Source organism: Saccopteryx bilineata, chromosome 1 (assembly GCF_036850765.1).
Source record: "Saccopteryx bilineata isolate mSacBil1 chromosome 1, mSacBil1_pri_phased_curated, whole genome shotgun sequence".
In the NCBI taxonomy this organism is placed as follows: domain Eukaryota; kingdom Metazoa; phylum Chordata; class Mammalia; order Chiroptera; family Emballonuridae; genus Saccopteryx; species Saccopteryx bilineata.
The window spans coordinates 55,079,757-55,096,534 of NC_089490.1; the positions used below are offsets into that span (position 1 = coordinate 55,079,757).

Here is a 16,778-nt window from a genome sequence, read left to right on the forward strand (position 1 = left end):
TATGATGCAGCAGTCAGCATGGTAACACACTGTGCTACAGTGAATCACTCTTGTTCCTTATGACAACATCCTGTGAGTATATCTCACAAATTAATGATTAGGATCATAATCTTTGCCTCAGGCTTTGCATTCTAGAGGGCCTAGGCTCACTGACAAGAGATTTGGCACTATTAGCATCTGCAAAGTAGGGATTCTGAGCAGAGCAGTATAAAATTTATAGATTTTCTTGTCTTGAGGCTCACTACATAAAAAATTTCAGGAGTAGGACCTGGGCATGCATGTGTTTACTTAAGCACCATTTTAGAAGTATGTTTGCTAGTTCTAATACAGAACTAAAATCCAGGTCCAAAGATCTGATCTTATACCCACCTATACCCCGCATGACTCTGAACTATATCTACCAAGGGACAGAGAATCTAGTTCACATTATGTATCAAGGAAGTCTTATGACACCATTAAGCAGAAGTCAAAAACTAGAAAAAAAATTCTACAGAGTATGTGTAGGGTGGCACAACTGAACAGGTGTAATAAGCCTACAGCACAAGAAGACTAATGAACATTTTAGAAGTTATAGAAATTTATTCAGAGTTTTGTAAGCAGTTATCACGTCTCATTACACTCTTTACCTTTCCTTTCAGACAATTTCTTCAAAATTAAAAATAAAAAAAATTCAAAAGCAGCCAGCTGGTAGCATGCATTGTCAATAAGAAGTGATGTAAATCAGGCTAATTGATCACTTTTTAAAGATTAAGTGGCCCATTCTCTGTAATAGGACATAGAGGAAACAGGTTTGATGTTAGTGAAGTGGTTACTGAATTCTGACTGCCAAATGAAAATTTAAATCATGTTTATTTTTCATAAGGTAATACACTCACAATAAGTAATTTACATGATCTCATCCTATAAGAAAAGCTCAAATGGCCTTCCTGATTCTTCTACCTGCTGCATTGCTGTGATGCACCTGCCTTTTGAATAGATGGTCGACAGAAGAGGGGTTGTAGAAGGACCAATTTGTCTTGGGTGTCTCAGGCAGAGGTAGATTCTCCTGTGTAATGTCACTGAATGAGTTCTAAAGGCCTTTATGTCTTACGTACAAGCTCCATCTCTCTAGGACCTATTTTTCTTACCTTAAAAAAGATAATCATATCATTTTAACCTAAGTCTCAGGATTATTGTTATTATTAAGTGAAAAATATAATTATTTAATCAAATTGAACATGTTGACATGTACTACTGATATTATTTGTACATTAAATATAAGGATGCTACAGGAAACTATTCACACTGTATAGCCACTTTTTTTTCTTAGGGTTCACATTACCTTGGGTGGCCTGACACTGTGTATCCTTTCTTGTGCTCTTAAGTATAGAAGACAGAGAGAAATTGTGGCATTGACAATCTACAGCCAAGGGTGAGAGGTGGAAGGCTTGGGGAGGTGAAAAGGAGAGGACAAAACCCAGAAAGTTCAAGACATACCATGGAATCCTCCCTCTTCTCCTTTCCATCTGGATAGCTAATCCTTCTTAGATTCCATTTCCTACTCAATGAAGTGGGGACTATAACGGCTTCTGCTATTATGTTTGGCGATTAAGGAAGATGATGTATGTAGATACTACTTGAGTAAGAACTCAACAAATGTCATGTCTCTTCTTCTGGATAGCCTCTAAAGAGCACACAGTACAGGAGAAAAACCAAACCAAACCAAAAACTTCTTATAGAGTTATAATCCTGATGTGCATATAACTCTGCCTGGCAAAAATAAAATTAACTACTCCTTTTTCAGAAATGAGGCCATGGTATCTCTTTATATGTCCCCCTTTTATAAATATACTCAAGTGGCTCTTAAAACCTTACCTTGATTCTGAAGCCCTACCTATACGTTCCTTATAATGGAAACTTCATATGAAATGAATGCTCAGTACTTTTTATGAAACATATCTTACTGTCACTTTTCTTGAACAAGCTCCCTCCCAACCTCGCTTCTTTTGAGAATCACCATAGGCTAAGTGGGTTGGGACTGAGGACAAAATCGAGAGAATTCAAGTTGGTTTAAATGTATAAAAGTGTCAATGAAAAGTTTAAAAATAATTTTAAATGATTTTTTGAAGTCCAGAATTCTTATTGTACCAAATATCTAAGTGAGCAATTACAAAACGACACCTATAATCAGAAGCCTCATCATGACATTATATAACCACATGGTAGCCACAGAGTCTAACAACAGGACAGAATTTTGAAAATGGGACACACTGAAAAATCAACAAAAAATGGTCACAACAGGAATAATACCCCATGGCAAGACTGTTTGTGTTGTGAGTCCTGACCAGCTAAGGATGCCAGTGGAAATTCTGATTGTCTCATTTGAGGAAGGGCCAGCGAACACACTGCCCATTATACATTTGCCTTCTTCAAATAGCAGAGAGCATTTCCCACCTAATGACCCCCTCCACCCTACTTAACATAGGAGACAGACCTCAGTCTTTGTGCACATTCTCCTGAAAACTTCTCTCAGGGATTCTCTAGTTTTGAGAGCTGTAGAAGGTTTTTAAAGGGAGAGAGAAAGAGAGAGAGAGAGAGAAAGAGAGAGAGAGAGAGAGAGAGAGAGCGTGTGTGTGCATGTGTGTGCAGGTGCCCAGGACTACTGTACTACTCACGTTACCAGATGCTAGGTTTGGTTTGGAACAAAGAGAACAGATCAGTGAGTGCTAGAGGATGTGCTTCCTAATACTCTTGTCCCTGAGCACAATGCCACACAAATGCTGTCAACACAAGCTGTCCCACTGTCTTAAGCTGCTCAAGCTCAGGAACCAAAAAAAGGTTTGAATATTTCTGCTCTAAACATCGCCAACTAGGCCATCACTTTCCTATTGTTTAGTGCTCCTAAGTTGCTTCAAGACTGGATGGAACCGACCTGGGTTCTCCTCAGTGCTCCTTCAATGAGCAGGCCGTCTCTCAGACCCTTTTCTTATTTTTAAGAGTTCTAGATCACTCTTTACTCTTTTAATATCTTCTTTAACACCTTCCCAATTAAATATTTCACCTCACCCCTCACTTGAACCAAATAAAATTCATTCATTCACTTACCCAAATTTCACAAACACCTCCTATGTGGCAGGCACCATTTCAGACAGTAAAAACATAATAGGAGATTAAACCAAGTTCCTGCTTTTATGAAATTTCATTATATGATGACAGATAAACCGTAAAGAAATGAATCATTTTATAATACAATTTCAGATAGTGACAAGCGTAATGGTAATATACATCTAAAATCAGGATATAAAGGCTCAGGGAGTATCTTGGTAAAAATATTGGGCAGAAACTATTTTAAGTAGGAGGATCAGGAAAGATCTCGCTGAGAAAGTACCATTTAAACAACAACCGCTTTAATAATAATGGTGGTAATGACAAAAAAGTGAGGAAGCAAGAGATTCAAAAATGTAGAATAAGAGCTTTCCAAGGAGATGGAACAACCAGCAGATGCTCTTAATTGGGAATGAGTTTAGCCACTCATATTTTGGCAAATTTCTTAATTTCACTGCTGCTTTGTGTTTTGTTTGTTCTTATCCCCGTGTCACTTTTCAATTAAATCTGCTAGTGAAAAGAAGCCAGTTTTGTATAACTTTTTATAAATACTCACAGAGTATCAAACCAAGGGCATGAGAAAGTATTTGTTAAATGTCTTGATGATAGTTAAAGCTGCAGATTTCTCCTACTCCATGCAATCCAGGGGAGTGCATAAATAATCAGGACAGTCATAAATGTTCTTTTTTATTTTTTTGTGACAGAGACAGAGAAACATAGAGAGGGACAGAGAGAGGGACAGATAGGGACAGAGAAGAAGGGAGAGAGATGAAAAGCATTAATTCTTTGTTGAGGCACATTAATTATTCATTGATTGCTTTCTCATATGTGCCTTGATCTGGGGGATACAGCAAAGCTGAGTGACCCCTTGCTCAAGCCAGCGACCATGAGGCTCAAGACAGCGACCATGGGGTCATGTCTATGATCCTCACATTCAAGCTAGCAACCCTGCGCTCAAGCTGGTGAGCCCACGCTCACACCAGCAACCTCGGGGTGTCAAACCTGGGTCCTCTGCGTCCCAGTCCAATGCCTATCCACTGTGCCACCACCTGGTCAGGCTATAAATGCTCTTTAAATTAAGATCTCTACCCTGACTAAATACCCAAGCTGACCACAACTAGTTTGATACAAATTAGGGGGTAAGGCAAAGTCTATGGTGCATATGAAGCATCTGAGAAACTTTCTTTTACACAGTTTGGGAAGGGTAGGGCTTGGGATGCATTCAATGTATGGTGCACTTGGCACACTTGAAGCATCTGAGAAAGGGACAGACCCAGCTCTGGAAAAAGCAGCAAAGACTAAATTGTAATAACTTCAAGATGACATTTAACCAGTAGTGGTTACATAAGAAACATTCAAGGGAATTTTAATGTGCTGCAGCAAACAGGATTATAGGGCAATAAAATTTCAAGGTGAATTCTAGTAAAATCCTAAAGATTTTTGCAGTGATTTTGAAAAGAGAACGCAAGTGTCCAGAAGCTCAGGGAGAATTTTCACTTCCCTCCGAAGAAAATGCAATACACCCACCCTTATCCTTCGCTGCAAAACAAGCAATGGCCAATGCCTGCCTATGCAAGGGATAGGGATGGGAGCTCTCCCTCTGACAGCTGTTACCCTTGCCCAGACTCTCCATTAATCCACAGTGCTCTTTATGGTGCCTCCCACAGAGTTAAGCCTCATGAGTAATTAACCCCAAAGTGGCTGAAAAATTAATTTTCAGCATGTAAGTTCTACTTTTAAGTGGAACTTTCTAAAGGAACATGGACCAGGCCTTTCACTTCTTTTGAGTCTGAGTCTAGCACAAGGCTAAACATATAAAAGATACTCGGCAAATATTTAAGGAACGAACCATGTTTGAAAGTGTTTGCTCTATTTAAATTCAGTGTTTGGTAGTACCTAAAGTTAGACATTAATAACAAGTTATAAACTGTTCTTGGCTCAAACTGTAGTAAGAAACTTTTTCAGCCTTATTTTGTAATCCTATATTGGTTATAAGTATATATGAGAAAATATAGAAATCTTAGTTTAAACCTGAGTTTCAGATATATACAGATAAATTTTACTATAAGAATGTCCAAAATATTTAACTGGGCATCATACATTTTTATTTGCTAAATTTGGCAACTAATTCAGCCGTTTGGCCTTTAGATTGATTGAATTTGTTTCTCTTTTTTTCTGATAATTGGACTCTAAAATATATTTTAATAGTTTTTAATCATTCCCTATTAAAATGAACCTATGAATCATGATCTTCTTGACTTTATTTGAAGAGATATTGATACATAAATTCCATAGCATATGCAATTCAGGATTAATGCACAGAATGATTATTCACAGTGCCTACTAGTGTGGTTCATTAGATTGAATTTTGCTTAAAGAAAAATAAAATAAAATAAAAAGGGTTTCAGTCGTTTTCTAATGACATGGCCAGATGATGCATTACTTGGCATTACTGATAAGTACACACTGTGCTGGAAAATTAATAGTTTCTGAAGGGGATCCTGAAGAGAACTTTCCATTATGGAGCTTAGAAATAACTTAGTCCCATGCGCATAAATTCTTGCAGTTCAGGGTGCCCCATGTCCCTAAGCTAGAAAGCACAGCCTTGCTCTCACTTCATAAACTGATAAACTGAAATTACTGCTTTTAAAAACTACAAAGGGTATATCTTACTTTCAAAATTGCATTTTGAATTATTTCTAATGCCAGGGATTGAGTTGAGAAATTAAATACAAAAACAGGTGTCTCTTCTCTTTAAGAAAACCTGATATGCTGAACAAGAAGATTGGATAAGCAGGTAAATTATGGATGTGATTATTTACATGAAGAATTCATTTCCACACTCTACTAAATATCAGTCTCCCCTAGCATTAAAAACATTTATTTAGCCCTGGCAGGTTGGCTCAGTGGTAGTGAATCAGCCTGGCGTGCAGGAGTCCTGAGTTCGATTCCTAGCCAGGCCACACAGGAGAGGCACCCATCTGCTTCTCCACCCCTCCCCCTCTCCTTCCTCTCTGTCTCTCTCTTCCCCTCCCACAGCCAAGGCTCCATTGGAGCAAAGTTGGCTCAGGCACTGAGGATGGCTCCATGGCCTCTGCCTCAGGCGCTAGAATGGCCCTGGTTGCAACAGAGCAATGCCCCAGATGGGCAGAGCATTGCCCCCTGGTGGGCATGCTGGGTGGATCCCGGTCAGGCACATGCGGGAGCCTGTCTGACTGCCTCCCCGTTTCCAGCTTCAGAAAAATACAAAAAAAAAAATCAACAAAAAATATTTATTTCATTTACTTCCTCACAAAGAGTTCCTAAATAATTTTCCAGGGTTCCATGAATATTTGGGCTACAAAAGTTTTAGCCCCTTGCTCATTTTTGTACTCCATGTTTATATATAACTACACAATGGTTTATAGTTACATTTAGAACTCTCCTTTTATAAAACTCTAAGGTAATATGAATTCCTCCTACTATTTTATAGGCGAATACTGCCTACAACTCAGCTCTCTTCAGTCCCCTTTCTTTCCCAAAAACTTGTAAGTAAAGCTTCTCTAAAACTTTGTTATAAAACATATCCTTTTATTTTCACTTTTATGTGCTCTCCTAACACTTTAAGTATAGAAGACATTAAAAAAATAAAATTAATTATTCACTATTATTTTTACGAGGAGAATCACTGCCCTAGAAACAGTGAGGGTCACTAAGTCTTCATTTTTACTTGTGAATAGTTTCAGATTTGCAAAAGAAACCTTCAGGGTTTCCCCATTAACATTACATTAGTATGGTATATTTGTCATAACTAATGAAACAATACTGAAATATTATTTCAATAATCCTTTATTCAGATTTCCATAGGTTTTATCTACTGTCCTTTTCTGTTCCAGGATCCCATCCAGGATACCTTACATGTAGTTGTCATGTCTCTTTAAGCTCCTCTTGGCTGTGGCAGTTTTCAGATTTTCCTGGTTTTGATGATTTTTTTAAGGAATACTCATCCAATATTTTATATAATGCCCTCAATTTAGATTTGCCTGATGCTTTTCTCATAATTAGAGGTTGCAGGTTTGGGGAAGGAAGACCACAGATGTGAAGTGCCATGTTCATCACATCGTAATAATGATACATGCTATCTTCACTGTTTATATTGATCATAATCATCTATAGTTTGTCAGCTTTCTCCAATAGTATGGTTACTCATTTTCACCCTTTTCCATACTTGTATGTACTCTTTGGGAAAAAGTCACTTTACACAGCCCACACTTAGGCTGAGAGTTAAGCTCCACCTCCTTGAAGGGGGAGCATCTACAGATTTGGAATTCGGCACAGGAAATTTGTCTTTTTGCCCCTACTTATTTTTGCAATCATCATTTTTGTGTGGACTCATGGCTATTTACTAGTTTGGTTTATAATCCAATGCTACTTATTTTGTTGCTCAAATTATTCAAGCTTTGGCCATTGGAGCTCTTTCCACTGGTGCTTGTGTCCTTTTGACATGCACTTCAGCACTGTGGGGTTTTGTTTTGTTTAGCACATCTTTGCTTTCTGGAACTACAAGATGCTCCAGGTTCCTCTGGTATATCAGCCTAGATTTGGCCATTTGTCCAAGGAGACCCAATTCCGTTTTTGGAGCATGGCATTAGAAACCAAGAGCTGGGCCTTGCTGGGTGAAAAGTCACTGTCATTTAAAAATCATCTGCTATTAAACTGAAGCATATTTATGTCATTTATTTCAAACTCAGGTCTAAGAGAGAAATAAGGAAATTACAGTTTAATTTCTGAAGTATTTGATGATTTTAACAGTTCTTGTTCTACTTCATATTAAAGGAACTGAATGTTTAGGGAATGAGGCTCCTAAGGAAAGGAAAGGTGGTTACTCCGCTCTAGGTTTAGCTAAGTGCAGCCTGGTAGAAATAGCAGGGTATATCTAAGTCTAGGAGAAGTTTAATATATACTGCCCTTATTCAAACCTTGCTTTTAAAGAATTATGACCACATCCATATGAGGGACTGGCTGTACAAGAATGAAGAGGTTGCAACAAAGGATGAAGGGTATGACACAAACCATTATGAACCATATAACCACCTTGTATTTTTATAATGTATTTATGTGAGGGAAGATGACTTTAAATACCAGGAATGGCTCTTTTATAAATATAGTAATCAAGCATGGGTTTTATCCAACATCATTTTAAATGGTTTTAAAACCCACATGTATGTCCTATAACAGTCCAGGCTTACCAAATTCTCATGCTACTAGTATTGAGACAGTTTCCAAAGTTACACACACAAAAAAATGTAATAAATGGATGATCTCTGAAGATCTGAACAGTTGAGATTACATTAAATGCTAGTCAAAGAGGAATTATTTTTGTACCCAGCACAAAGTACAATATATTAAATTCTATGAGTGCCCTTCCCTCCATTTTACTTTCAAATAAGACTACAGAACCCCAAACAGATGTTATACAAATATAATATATATACAAAAACATACATACACACAGAAAAAACCTCTGATAACTAAATCACAGCACTTAGGCTACTCACAAAAACTGAGGACCAACCACTCAGGGCTACTGGAGCCCTGCAGTCCAAATACACGGAACTCTACCGATACTGGAAAACAGCTCTGGCTTCTGAGTTGCTCAACACTGCTAAATTAATGCCCAGATTAAAAAAAAAATGGTATCCATTGGCTAGATTCTTCTGGAGCTAACTGAGCCAGTCAAAGATAAACTGGCTGAAAGCTGGACGTTTGAATTTATTGTACTTCAATCAGAAAGCTGCTGAAGGCTGTTCTATTCCAAATACGGGCTTTTCTCATGGACACAGGATGAGATTCAGAGGACACGGTTTTTAACCAGCACAGACACCAAAGACAACAGACACAAATGAATAAAAAAAAATAACTTCTTTTTATTTACAAAAAAAAAAAATCCAAATATTGGATGCTGTAAACAAAATTCACAATCTGTTCCCTCTAGCACTGATTCAAACATGCCAGATTTTAAGAGTCCATTCTCCATCAACTCCTTTTCTGCCTGTGAGTCTAAAATCAAAATATTCCAAGAGTGACCCAAGGTGCAGTTTGCTGCAATAGGACGTCTCAGAGCAGGCAATGGTTGGAGAGAGGCTGGAGAGACAGCCAGCAGGCAAAGCCTCCTCCATTCTGCAAGGCTTTGAAGCGAGTCTTGCCAAGTTATCTTGACATCTTCCAACTTTGTACTTTTACTGTGTACTTTGTTAGCAAGCCATTATTACAACAAAATATTACACAGAAATTGTTTCTTACCACTGAAAAGGCTATGCTATAAAGAATCTCAAAGATTATATTCAAGTAGGTGCTATATATGGAATTACATTTTTTTTAGCTTTTTGGTTTCATCTAACAGTCTTCAAACAACAAAAAAGCATATTTTTGAACTGCTGACAGCTTTCAACATAATACATTTCATTTACAGAACAGTTCACAATATTTATTTGACAAGTATTGCATTGAAAACAATTTTATGCACAATAAAGCAACCAAAAATAAGCAAACAGAAAGGGGTGGCAAAACATTATATTCACTTTTCTTTGCATTTCCTCCTGGGCTTGGCTTACAGATCTTCTTTCATCCTTGCATTTTTTTAAACCATGTTAAAATAATCCATTTAGTACCAAAGTGAGCAGATACTTGACCCCATTTCTAGTAGGGAAAAGTCCCTTTCGATGCAGGTAGGACTTCTTGAGGCAACCATATTTACTGCAAACAAAGTAAACTTTTTAAAAGGGCACTGTCACAGGATAAGTGTTCTCTGACATGCCAGACTGGACAGGTGAGAAGAACCTCCAGAAGATAAAACTTCTTCCTGTTTAAAGTAACAGCACACTGGGCCAGATAAACACAAAAGCAAGCAAATCACAGGCACCAATCAGGAGTTGAGAGATGTTCTTTTTTTCTGACCTATACACACTGATCTTTTTCAGCAGACATTCAATTTTTTAGGCCACTCATCCACAAAGAGAGACACATATTCCACTGTTTGTTGAATTACATATACACAAGACTATATTACATACAAAAAGAGAAATAAATTATATAAATTTTAAAGTAAATGCTGAAGGTTGTCTTGAGCACAGCCTGTTGCATCTGAATGCCAGGTGCTGGCGCTTCCAACTATGCTACCAACTCTGGAGTTAAGCCAGGGGAAAAAACATAACAATTTCAGAAAATAGATGAAAAGTATGTTTTCAAATAAGGTCCCTCCAAACAAAAATCTGTCATAAATTAACAGCAGGTTGTTGCAATGGAAGAGCCAGAGATCTCCAGATTCTTTTTAAAATAGTGGATGATTCATTTGTCAAGAGTTACGATGAGAAGGAAGAAGACAGATTACCAGCTGCTCTGATATTCCCGAACGTTTCCTTAGTTTTCTTTTAGAAAACTTCAAAAACAGGTAAGCAGGTGGAGCTGTGGTTTCTGACTTTTAACTATCAGGCTTATGCTACAAATGGGATAATATTTCCTGGAAATTCACAATTACTTTTCCAAGTAGGACTTGAGAGAGGGAAACTGAGCCAACATGGGAAAAGGAAGAATACCCTAGGAAACAGTGAGTGGCAGTGCAGTAGCTGTTACAGCTTGGACAAAATTCACAGGGAAGCTGTTACAGCAAACCCATCAAGTTCTTGTTAAGGCTTCAAAGAAAGACACGCAAAAGGTAGTTTGGGTGGATTAATTTGGCACTGAGCATCTGAGTGATGCGCAGATCACAAATAAATAAATTACACTGCCAAGTAAGATGGTGCTATTCTTTTCCCTAATCCCTCTTTAACTGATCACAAAAACCTGGTTGATTCTTCATGGAAATTATCATACTTGGCAATCATCCACTAGAGTTGACAAAGATTATGTGGCTGTTTCACAATACAAAGGGAAGGTTTTTATCTGTTAGTTTTGTTTTTAATAAATTCATTTTCAGAGACCAGTGTCCAAAGGAATTTAGGCAGGGATTGAAGGGATGGTGTTAGGATCAGTTGTCATTGAACTGAAATAGTAATGTAAGTTCATTTCACAAAGCTGTACCTGGTTTCTTGGGGAAGAGAAAATAAAGTTGGATTTGATTCAATGCAAAGTGATTGAATTTGAAGTACAGTACTAAATGTTTAAATGCAGTGTGACAACCAGATCAAAGATGTTTCATATGGGCATGAATTTATAAAATTTTATATATAATATATATCTCATATATAAATTTTAAGCAATTGTGCAAATATTCTTTAAAAAGGATCATTTCACATTTACTAAATTCTAGTGGTCCTGGAATGCAGTAGGCATTCATTAAAAAATTCATTTAAATATTAATAAGTAGTGTTCAGATCACCAGAAATTCTTTTTAGCAGTGAGGGATTTAAATAGACTATCATGAATCCATGATCCATTGGATTATACATCATGCAGGTATTACAAAAAATAAAAGGGTTCAAACTGTCAAAATGGCACTTCATTATTAAAAAAAAAAAAAAAGAAAAGAGAGTGCTCTGCCAAACAAATATTCTCCAATTTGTGGAATTCTATAACTCACAAAAAAAGAGAAAAAAAACAACCACTCAGTAAAATGCATAATCTCTGTTCTTCCTATCAAATATATTATTTGTTTTCCTCCTTCATTTGCTTTAACATTTTTAGATGTGGGTTTTAATTCATCACTGCAATATGCCCACGTCTCATATCATCCTATTGAAAAAAATAAAAACACACAGTATTTAAACATTTCCTATTTGCTACATTATTCTAGATCGTAGTCAATGTTTTGTGTGAATATATTCATATCACAAATATGTATATATACACACATAATATACATACACATACACATGTACCTATGATAATATCACACTAACAATGTTAACTTTATACAAATATTTGCCAAGAAAAATATAGGGCATTTTCTCCACCATTCACAAGCTTATGTGTTATCTTCTTCTTTAGTCCCTGATAAAATAAAATACCATAATCATTAAACCATAAAAATTTTCCACTTCAAATTTTCAAAAGGCAACAGGCACTTTGATGTATATGGTGTGTAACAAATATAGTAACTCTTTATATATTCTACTATATCTCTTCTCGTTGGGTATTTTTAGCTGTTAAATCTTTGGTCCTTGAGCATTCTTGCTTCACTACAACTGTTTTTGCTTGCATTTTCTCATTTTAAAAATGCAAGCTATGCACGCAGCTGGAAATAATGGATTGTGTCATCATAAGTTCTTCTGTTTGTTATGAAAATTGTACCAACCTACTACCATTCATTAGGTGTAAGCCATTTATGTTAGCCCAATAGGATAGTTCCACAGAAAGCACTTGCTGTAAGCTTCAGAAAATAATCCCAATGTTGGAGTTTCCCTACTTCCTGTCTTACTACTATCTGAACTCCTGCTTTGATAATCAAGTTGTGGTGAGACCTTTTTTTTTCTTCTGTATTCTCCCTTTGGTGAATTCCATCTTATAAGAAACTCCACTTTTTCTTTTTCCTATGGCAAAGCTATGGGAGCAACATACTGCAAACCCATATTGTCATCAAGCATTTTTTCCCTTATATTAGGAGAACCTGGTTGCTTTCAATGACAGGTCTTTTGTTTGTTTCAGGACAGAATCCAATTGGGTAGGAGGATCAGATGGTAGGTTGATGGTGAGTGGGGATCATTTCAAGATCATGCTCCCATACCTATGAAAGGATCCACAAGCTTTGCCAAACTTAAAACCAGGAGCAGATCATCATTGCACAAAATACATCCCTAATCGGGGTGGATCACTCAGCCTTTTTCTTCTTCTTTTTTTTTTTTTTTTTTTCTTTTTTTTCTATCTTGTCTGAAATGGTTTCCCCACAGGACATTTTTAAGTGATTCTTAATTGCAGGGTAGCCAAGTAGAGTATGTCTGTTGCTGGCATGTGAATACTGGCTGGACCTGCGCAATGTAGTAATTGCTAAAGTTGGCATCTGCTACATAGGGGGCCGGCTGGTAATAGCAAGTGACATTAGCCACGTTAGGGATGACATTTTGGTCAGCTAACACCCGGATAGCCAGCATTGTGATAAGGTTTAAAGTCTGCCTTCTTTCATGTCCCATCAGGCACACTGTACTTTCATTTACCACTTCATGAAGGGTCATTAGATAGTCATACTTGCGGTCTTCCAATCCCACGAAGTGGTTCTGCAAATAGGACTCCAGTTTTCTCTGCTGCTCTCCAATGTCTGAGAAGTCGATAAAAAACCTGGAACACATATACCTTTGAAGGGTCTTGATCTCATCAGAGGCGGGCCTAAACCCCCTCACTAAGAGGTTGCAGTACTTAAGCAGGCCTCCCCCTCTGATTTCCTCTGGGTTCCTGGTGGCAATGATCTTGTTACAAAGGTGATCAAAAGCTTCGTGGAAGTCCCCATAGACACTCTCACCGATTATTGTGGGGTGAAATGTTTCAGTCATTGGGTTCTCTGAACATTCGTAAAAGAGAAGAAGAGAGTCTAACTTGATTTGAAAAGAATCTACACTAAATTCAAACTGCCTCCGGAGGGAATCCACAAATTTCAGTTCCACATTTTTGCCACTGTTGTTTGACAGGGATATAAGACTCCATCGGTCAGAGTCATTGCACACTTTAACCATTTTCTGCACATAAGCTTCCTACAATTCAAAAGATAAAACAAGAAGATAAGCATACCTAAAAAAAATCATAAATAAATACATTCTCTTCACAGATTAAGATTCATTTTGCTCCTTCCCTTTTGTTTTGTCAAGTTTCAGCAAACCACTACCTACAGGCTTAAACAGTCTTCTGAAAACAGAAAAAAAAAATTTAACGAGTGGTTTTAACGTCTGGGAAAGAGACTAGAAGTAATAGTTTGAGGCTTTTGGCAGATGTAGCACAGTGCTAAGAGGTGCTGTTGTCATGTCTGACTTTTGAAATGTTATTTTTTTGAAAATGTTCTCATAGCTACAATATTCACACAATATTCGAAAGAAAGAAGGGCATTCAGAAAAAAGGTGGTGTGCCTCTCACTCCTGTCTCTAGTCACCCAGTTCTCCTCCCCCTGAGACAACAGATGTGATCAGTATCTTGTCTGTCTCTCAAGGAGTGCTCACAGACTCAAAATGAACTATGTTAGAACATTCTGGGAGACTGATTCCTCAAACAATTTTAACTAAACGTATAAAACGCTCTCTGAACCAAAGTGGGGGGGGGGGGGGCTTACTATATTCTTAACACAGAAACCAATCCGGAGAAGCACCAGTATATCCTGAACACAGGAGTGAGCTAAATGCGGCTAGGAAATCTATTCACATTTTCCAATACAATAAGCTCACTCAGCCTGCCAGTTTCCCAAAGACTAAATTTTAAAAAAAAAAAAAAAAAAAAAAAAAAAAAGGACTCAAAAAGATGATTTACATCATTTCATTCTTCCACTTAGAATGTACTCTGGACAAGATTCAAACAAGGAAAGCCAAGAGTTAAAAAATAAGAAGAAGGAAGAATAGAGAGAGCAGAAGAGGAAGCAGAATTGTGGCGCTGAAGCACTAAGTAAAGTAAAACAGTCAACATCGTCCACGCACCTTAGTTTAGTCATTAAAAAAAAAAAAGTCAAAAGCAAAATAAGTAAGTGCGCCCAAACCTGTCCGGGCCACGGGTTCGTGGCATCTCTTCCTGTCCCCTGGCCCTCCGAACCCTGCCCGGGAGTGGGCACAAGCCCGCGTCCAGTGACTTTACCTTGAGCGTGAGTGGTGTGATCTTCTCCTTGTTCACCCCTTCGGGTAAGAAGTCCAACAGGCAGTCCAGCACGACGTCCTTCACAGTCTGAAACTCCTCTTCCCCGCGCAGGTCCGCGCAGAAGATGAGGTCCAAGTCCTTGTAGCCCAGGCCGCTGTCCTGGTGCAGGACATGGCTGGCGGCCGAGCCGTTGAGGCGCACGTCGCGGACGCCGATGCGCTTCTCGGCCAGGCGCCGCCGCACCACCTTGACGATCAGGCTCGGCTGCAGCTCGAGAGTGGGGAAGTTGCCGCGTCCGTGGATCGGGATGGTCTCGCTCAGGATGCCGTCCAGCCGCTGCACTTGCTCCCAGTTCAGCACGTTGCAGTGCGCCGTGGGGCTTTCGCAATAGTCCAAGCAGTGCTCGCCGAAACCGCTGCCGCCGCCAAAGTCGCTGCCCAGGGGGAGATAGGTGCCGCCGGCCAGCTCGTCCAGCTCGTCCTCGGCCATGGCAAAGTACCCTTCACCTTCCGCCATGAAGTGACCGCCGAGTGCCACTTGGCCCTGGTCAGTCCTAAAAGAAAAAAAGGGGAAAGGTGCTCGGTGAGGACGCGTGGCGGCAACAAGAAGTAGAGGAGAGAGCGCTCTCCCTCCCCAGGACACCCCTTCCCGGTCCGTCACGGGCTCGCCTCGGGGATTCTTCAGAGTCTCCCTCCCCAGGCCCCCTCGGACCCCAGCCGCGCGCGCCACGTCCCGCAGAGCAGCCCCGCACCAAAAGTATCTCTGATGCATCTGGAAAGCGCAAGCGGGAGTCCCGTCTGTGTCACCTGGAGACGGCCGCCCCTTCTAGGAGCGCAGCGAGCAAGGAACCGCGAAGCCGCAACACTTCCAGGAGCTGCGAGTGCGCTCCCGGCAGCAGCGAGCGACTTCGTCCTTCCCAGACCCCAGCTGCCTGCGCCCTGCAGCCCCGCCCCTCGCCCCCGCCCCCGCTGCTCTGCTTCGCTGCCGCCTCAGCTGCGGTGGTCCCCGGAGGTGGCGGGTCCCGCTGATACTGCCACCGCCGCCTCCGTGGCCGCCGCACACGCTCCTGTCTCTGGAGCTTTAGCAGTTGTGCGGGAAAAATGTCTTCAGTACTTTTTTTATACCGGGCCTCTCCGCGCTTCCGGGGCCCGGCGCGCCGCGCTGGCCACACCCTCCTCATCTGCATCGGGCACCGCCCCCGGCCGCCCCGCGGACTGAGCGCAGCGGGCGCGAGCGGGCGAGCGGTCCCTGGAGCGCCAGGCCGGTGGTTTCGTGTGTGCGTATATTGATACATATTTGACTATGTACAGTCCGCCCGACCCCTCTTTCTGTCCCACTAGGAGACACTAAAAATGACTAAAGAGTCCTAAGAGGCCCTCAAAAGAAAATCTCAACTAAAATCCCGCAACTACAGAAACTTCCCAAACATAAAATTCTCTCCGGATACAGCGCGTTGTTACAGCTTAATGATAGGGTTCCAGAGGTTCCTCACGACTTGTGCTGTACAGTTAGACCGTTTACTTCATTAATAAACCGGATCCGACTGAACGGATGAGTCTGCTTGTTCTTGCAAGTCAGTCTCGGGCGACTGAGGGGAAAGACTCGCTCACTGGGTTTCGATTCTCGAAACCTCTGGAAGCGCGGCGAGCTTCGCCGCAGCCGGAGGAGGCGCGGGGGCGGGGCCGCGAGCATGCGTCCGAGTCCGAGTCCGACTCCTGCGCACCAGCGGTCGGGGCGCCGGGAGCGCGGCGGGGGCGGTGCGCGTCACTGAGCGACGGCCGCGGGTGGCCCAACGGTCACAGGCTGAGGAAGAAGCGGGCACTGAGGGCGGCTCGGGGAGCGCACGGTCGCTGTGGTGCGCAGAGGGGCCCCGCGCGACCTGGGCGCCCCAGGGTGCGTTCTCTGACAACCTGAGGAGGGGCTGCGCGCTCCTCACACCGCGCTAAGGTTTGAAT

The 16,778-nt window shown here is 40.6% G+C and overlaps 1 protein-coding gene across 2 annotated transcripts; it reads right to left on the bottom strand.

Moving 5' to 3' along the window:
- Positions 1-8,966: 8,966 nt before the first annotated feature.
- TENT5A (terminal nucleotidyltransferase 5A) lies at positions 8,967-15,943 on the bottom strand. Of its 2 annotated transcripts, none has more exons than XM_066254001.1 (3): positions 15,630-15,943; positions 14,824-15,376; positions 8,967-13,742 (listed from the first exon to the last, which is right to left on the bottom strand). In XM_066254001.1, exons 2-3 carry the CDS (start codon positions 15,337-15,339, stop codon positions 12,966-12,968), a joined length of 1,293 nt encoding a protein of 430 aa, XP_066110098.1. In that variant the 5' UTR covers positions 15,340-15,376; positions 15,630-15,943; the 3' UTR covers positions 8,967-12,965. The 2 variants fall into 2 exon arrangements, with proteins under 2 accessions (XP_066110098.1, XP_066110103.1); XM_066254006.1 differs by having other exon boundaries at positions 15,575-15,712.
- Between the last annotated feature and the right edge of the window lie 835 nt (positions 15,944-16,778).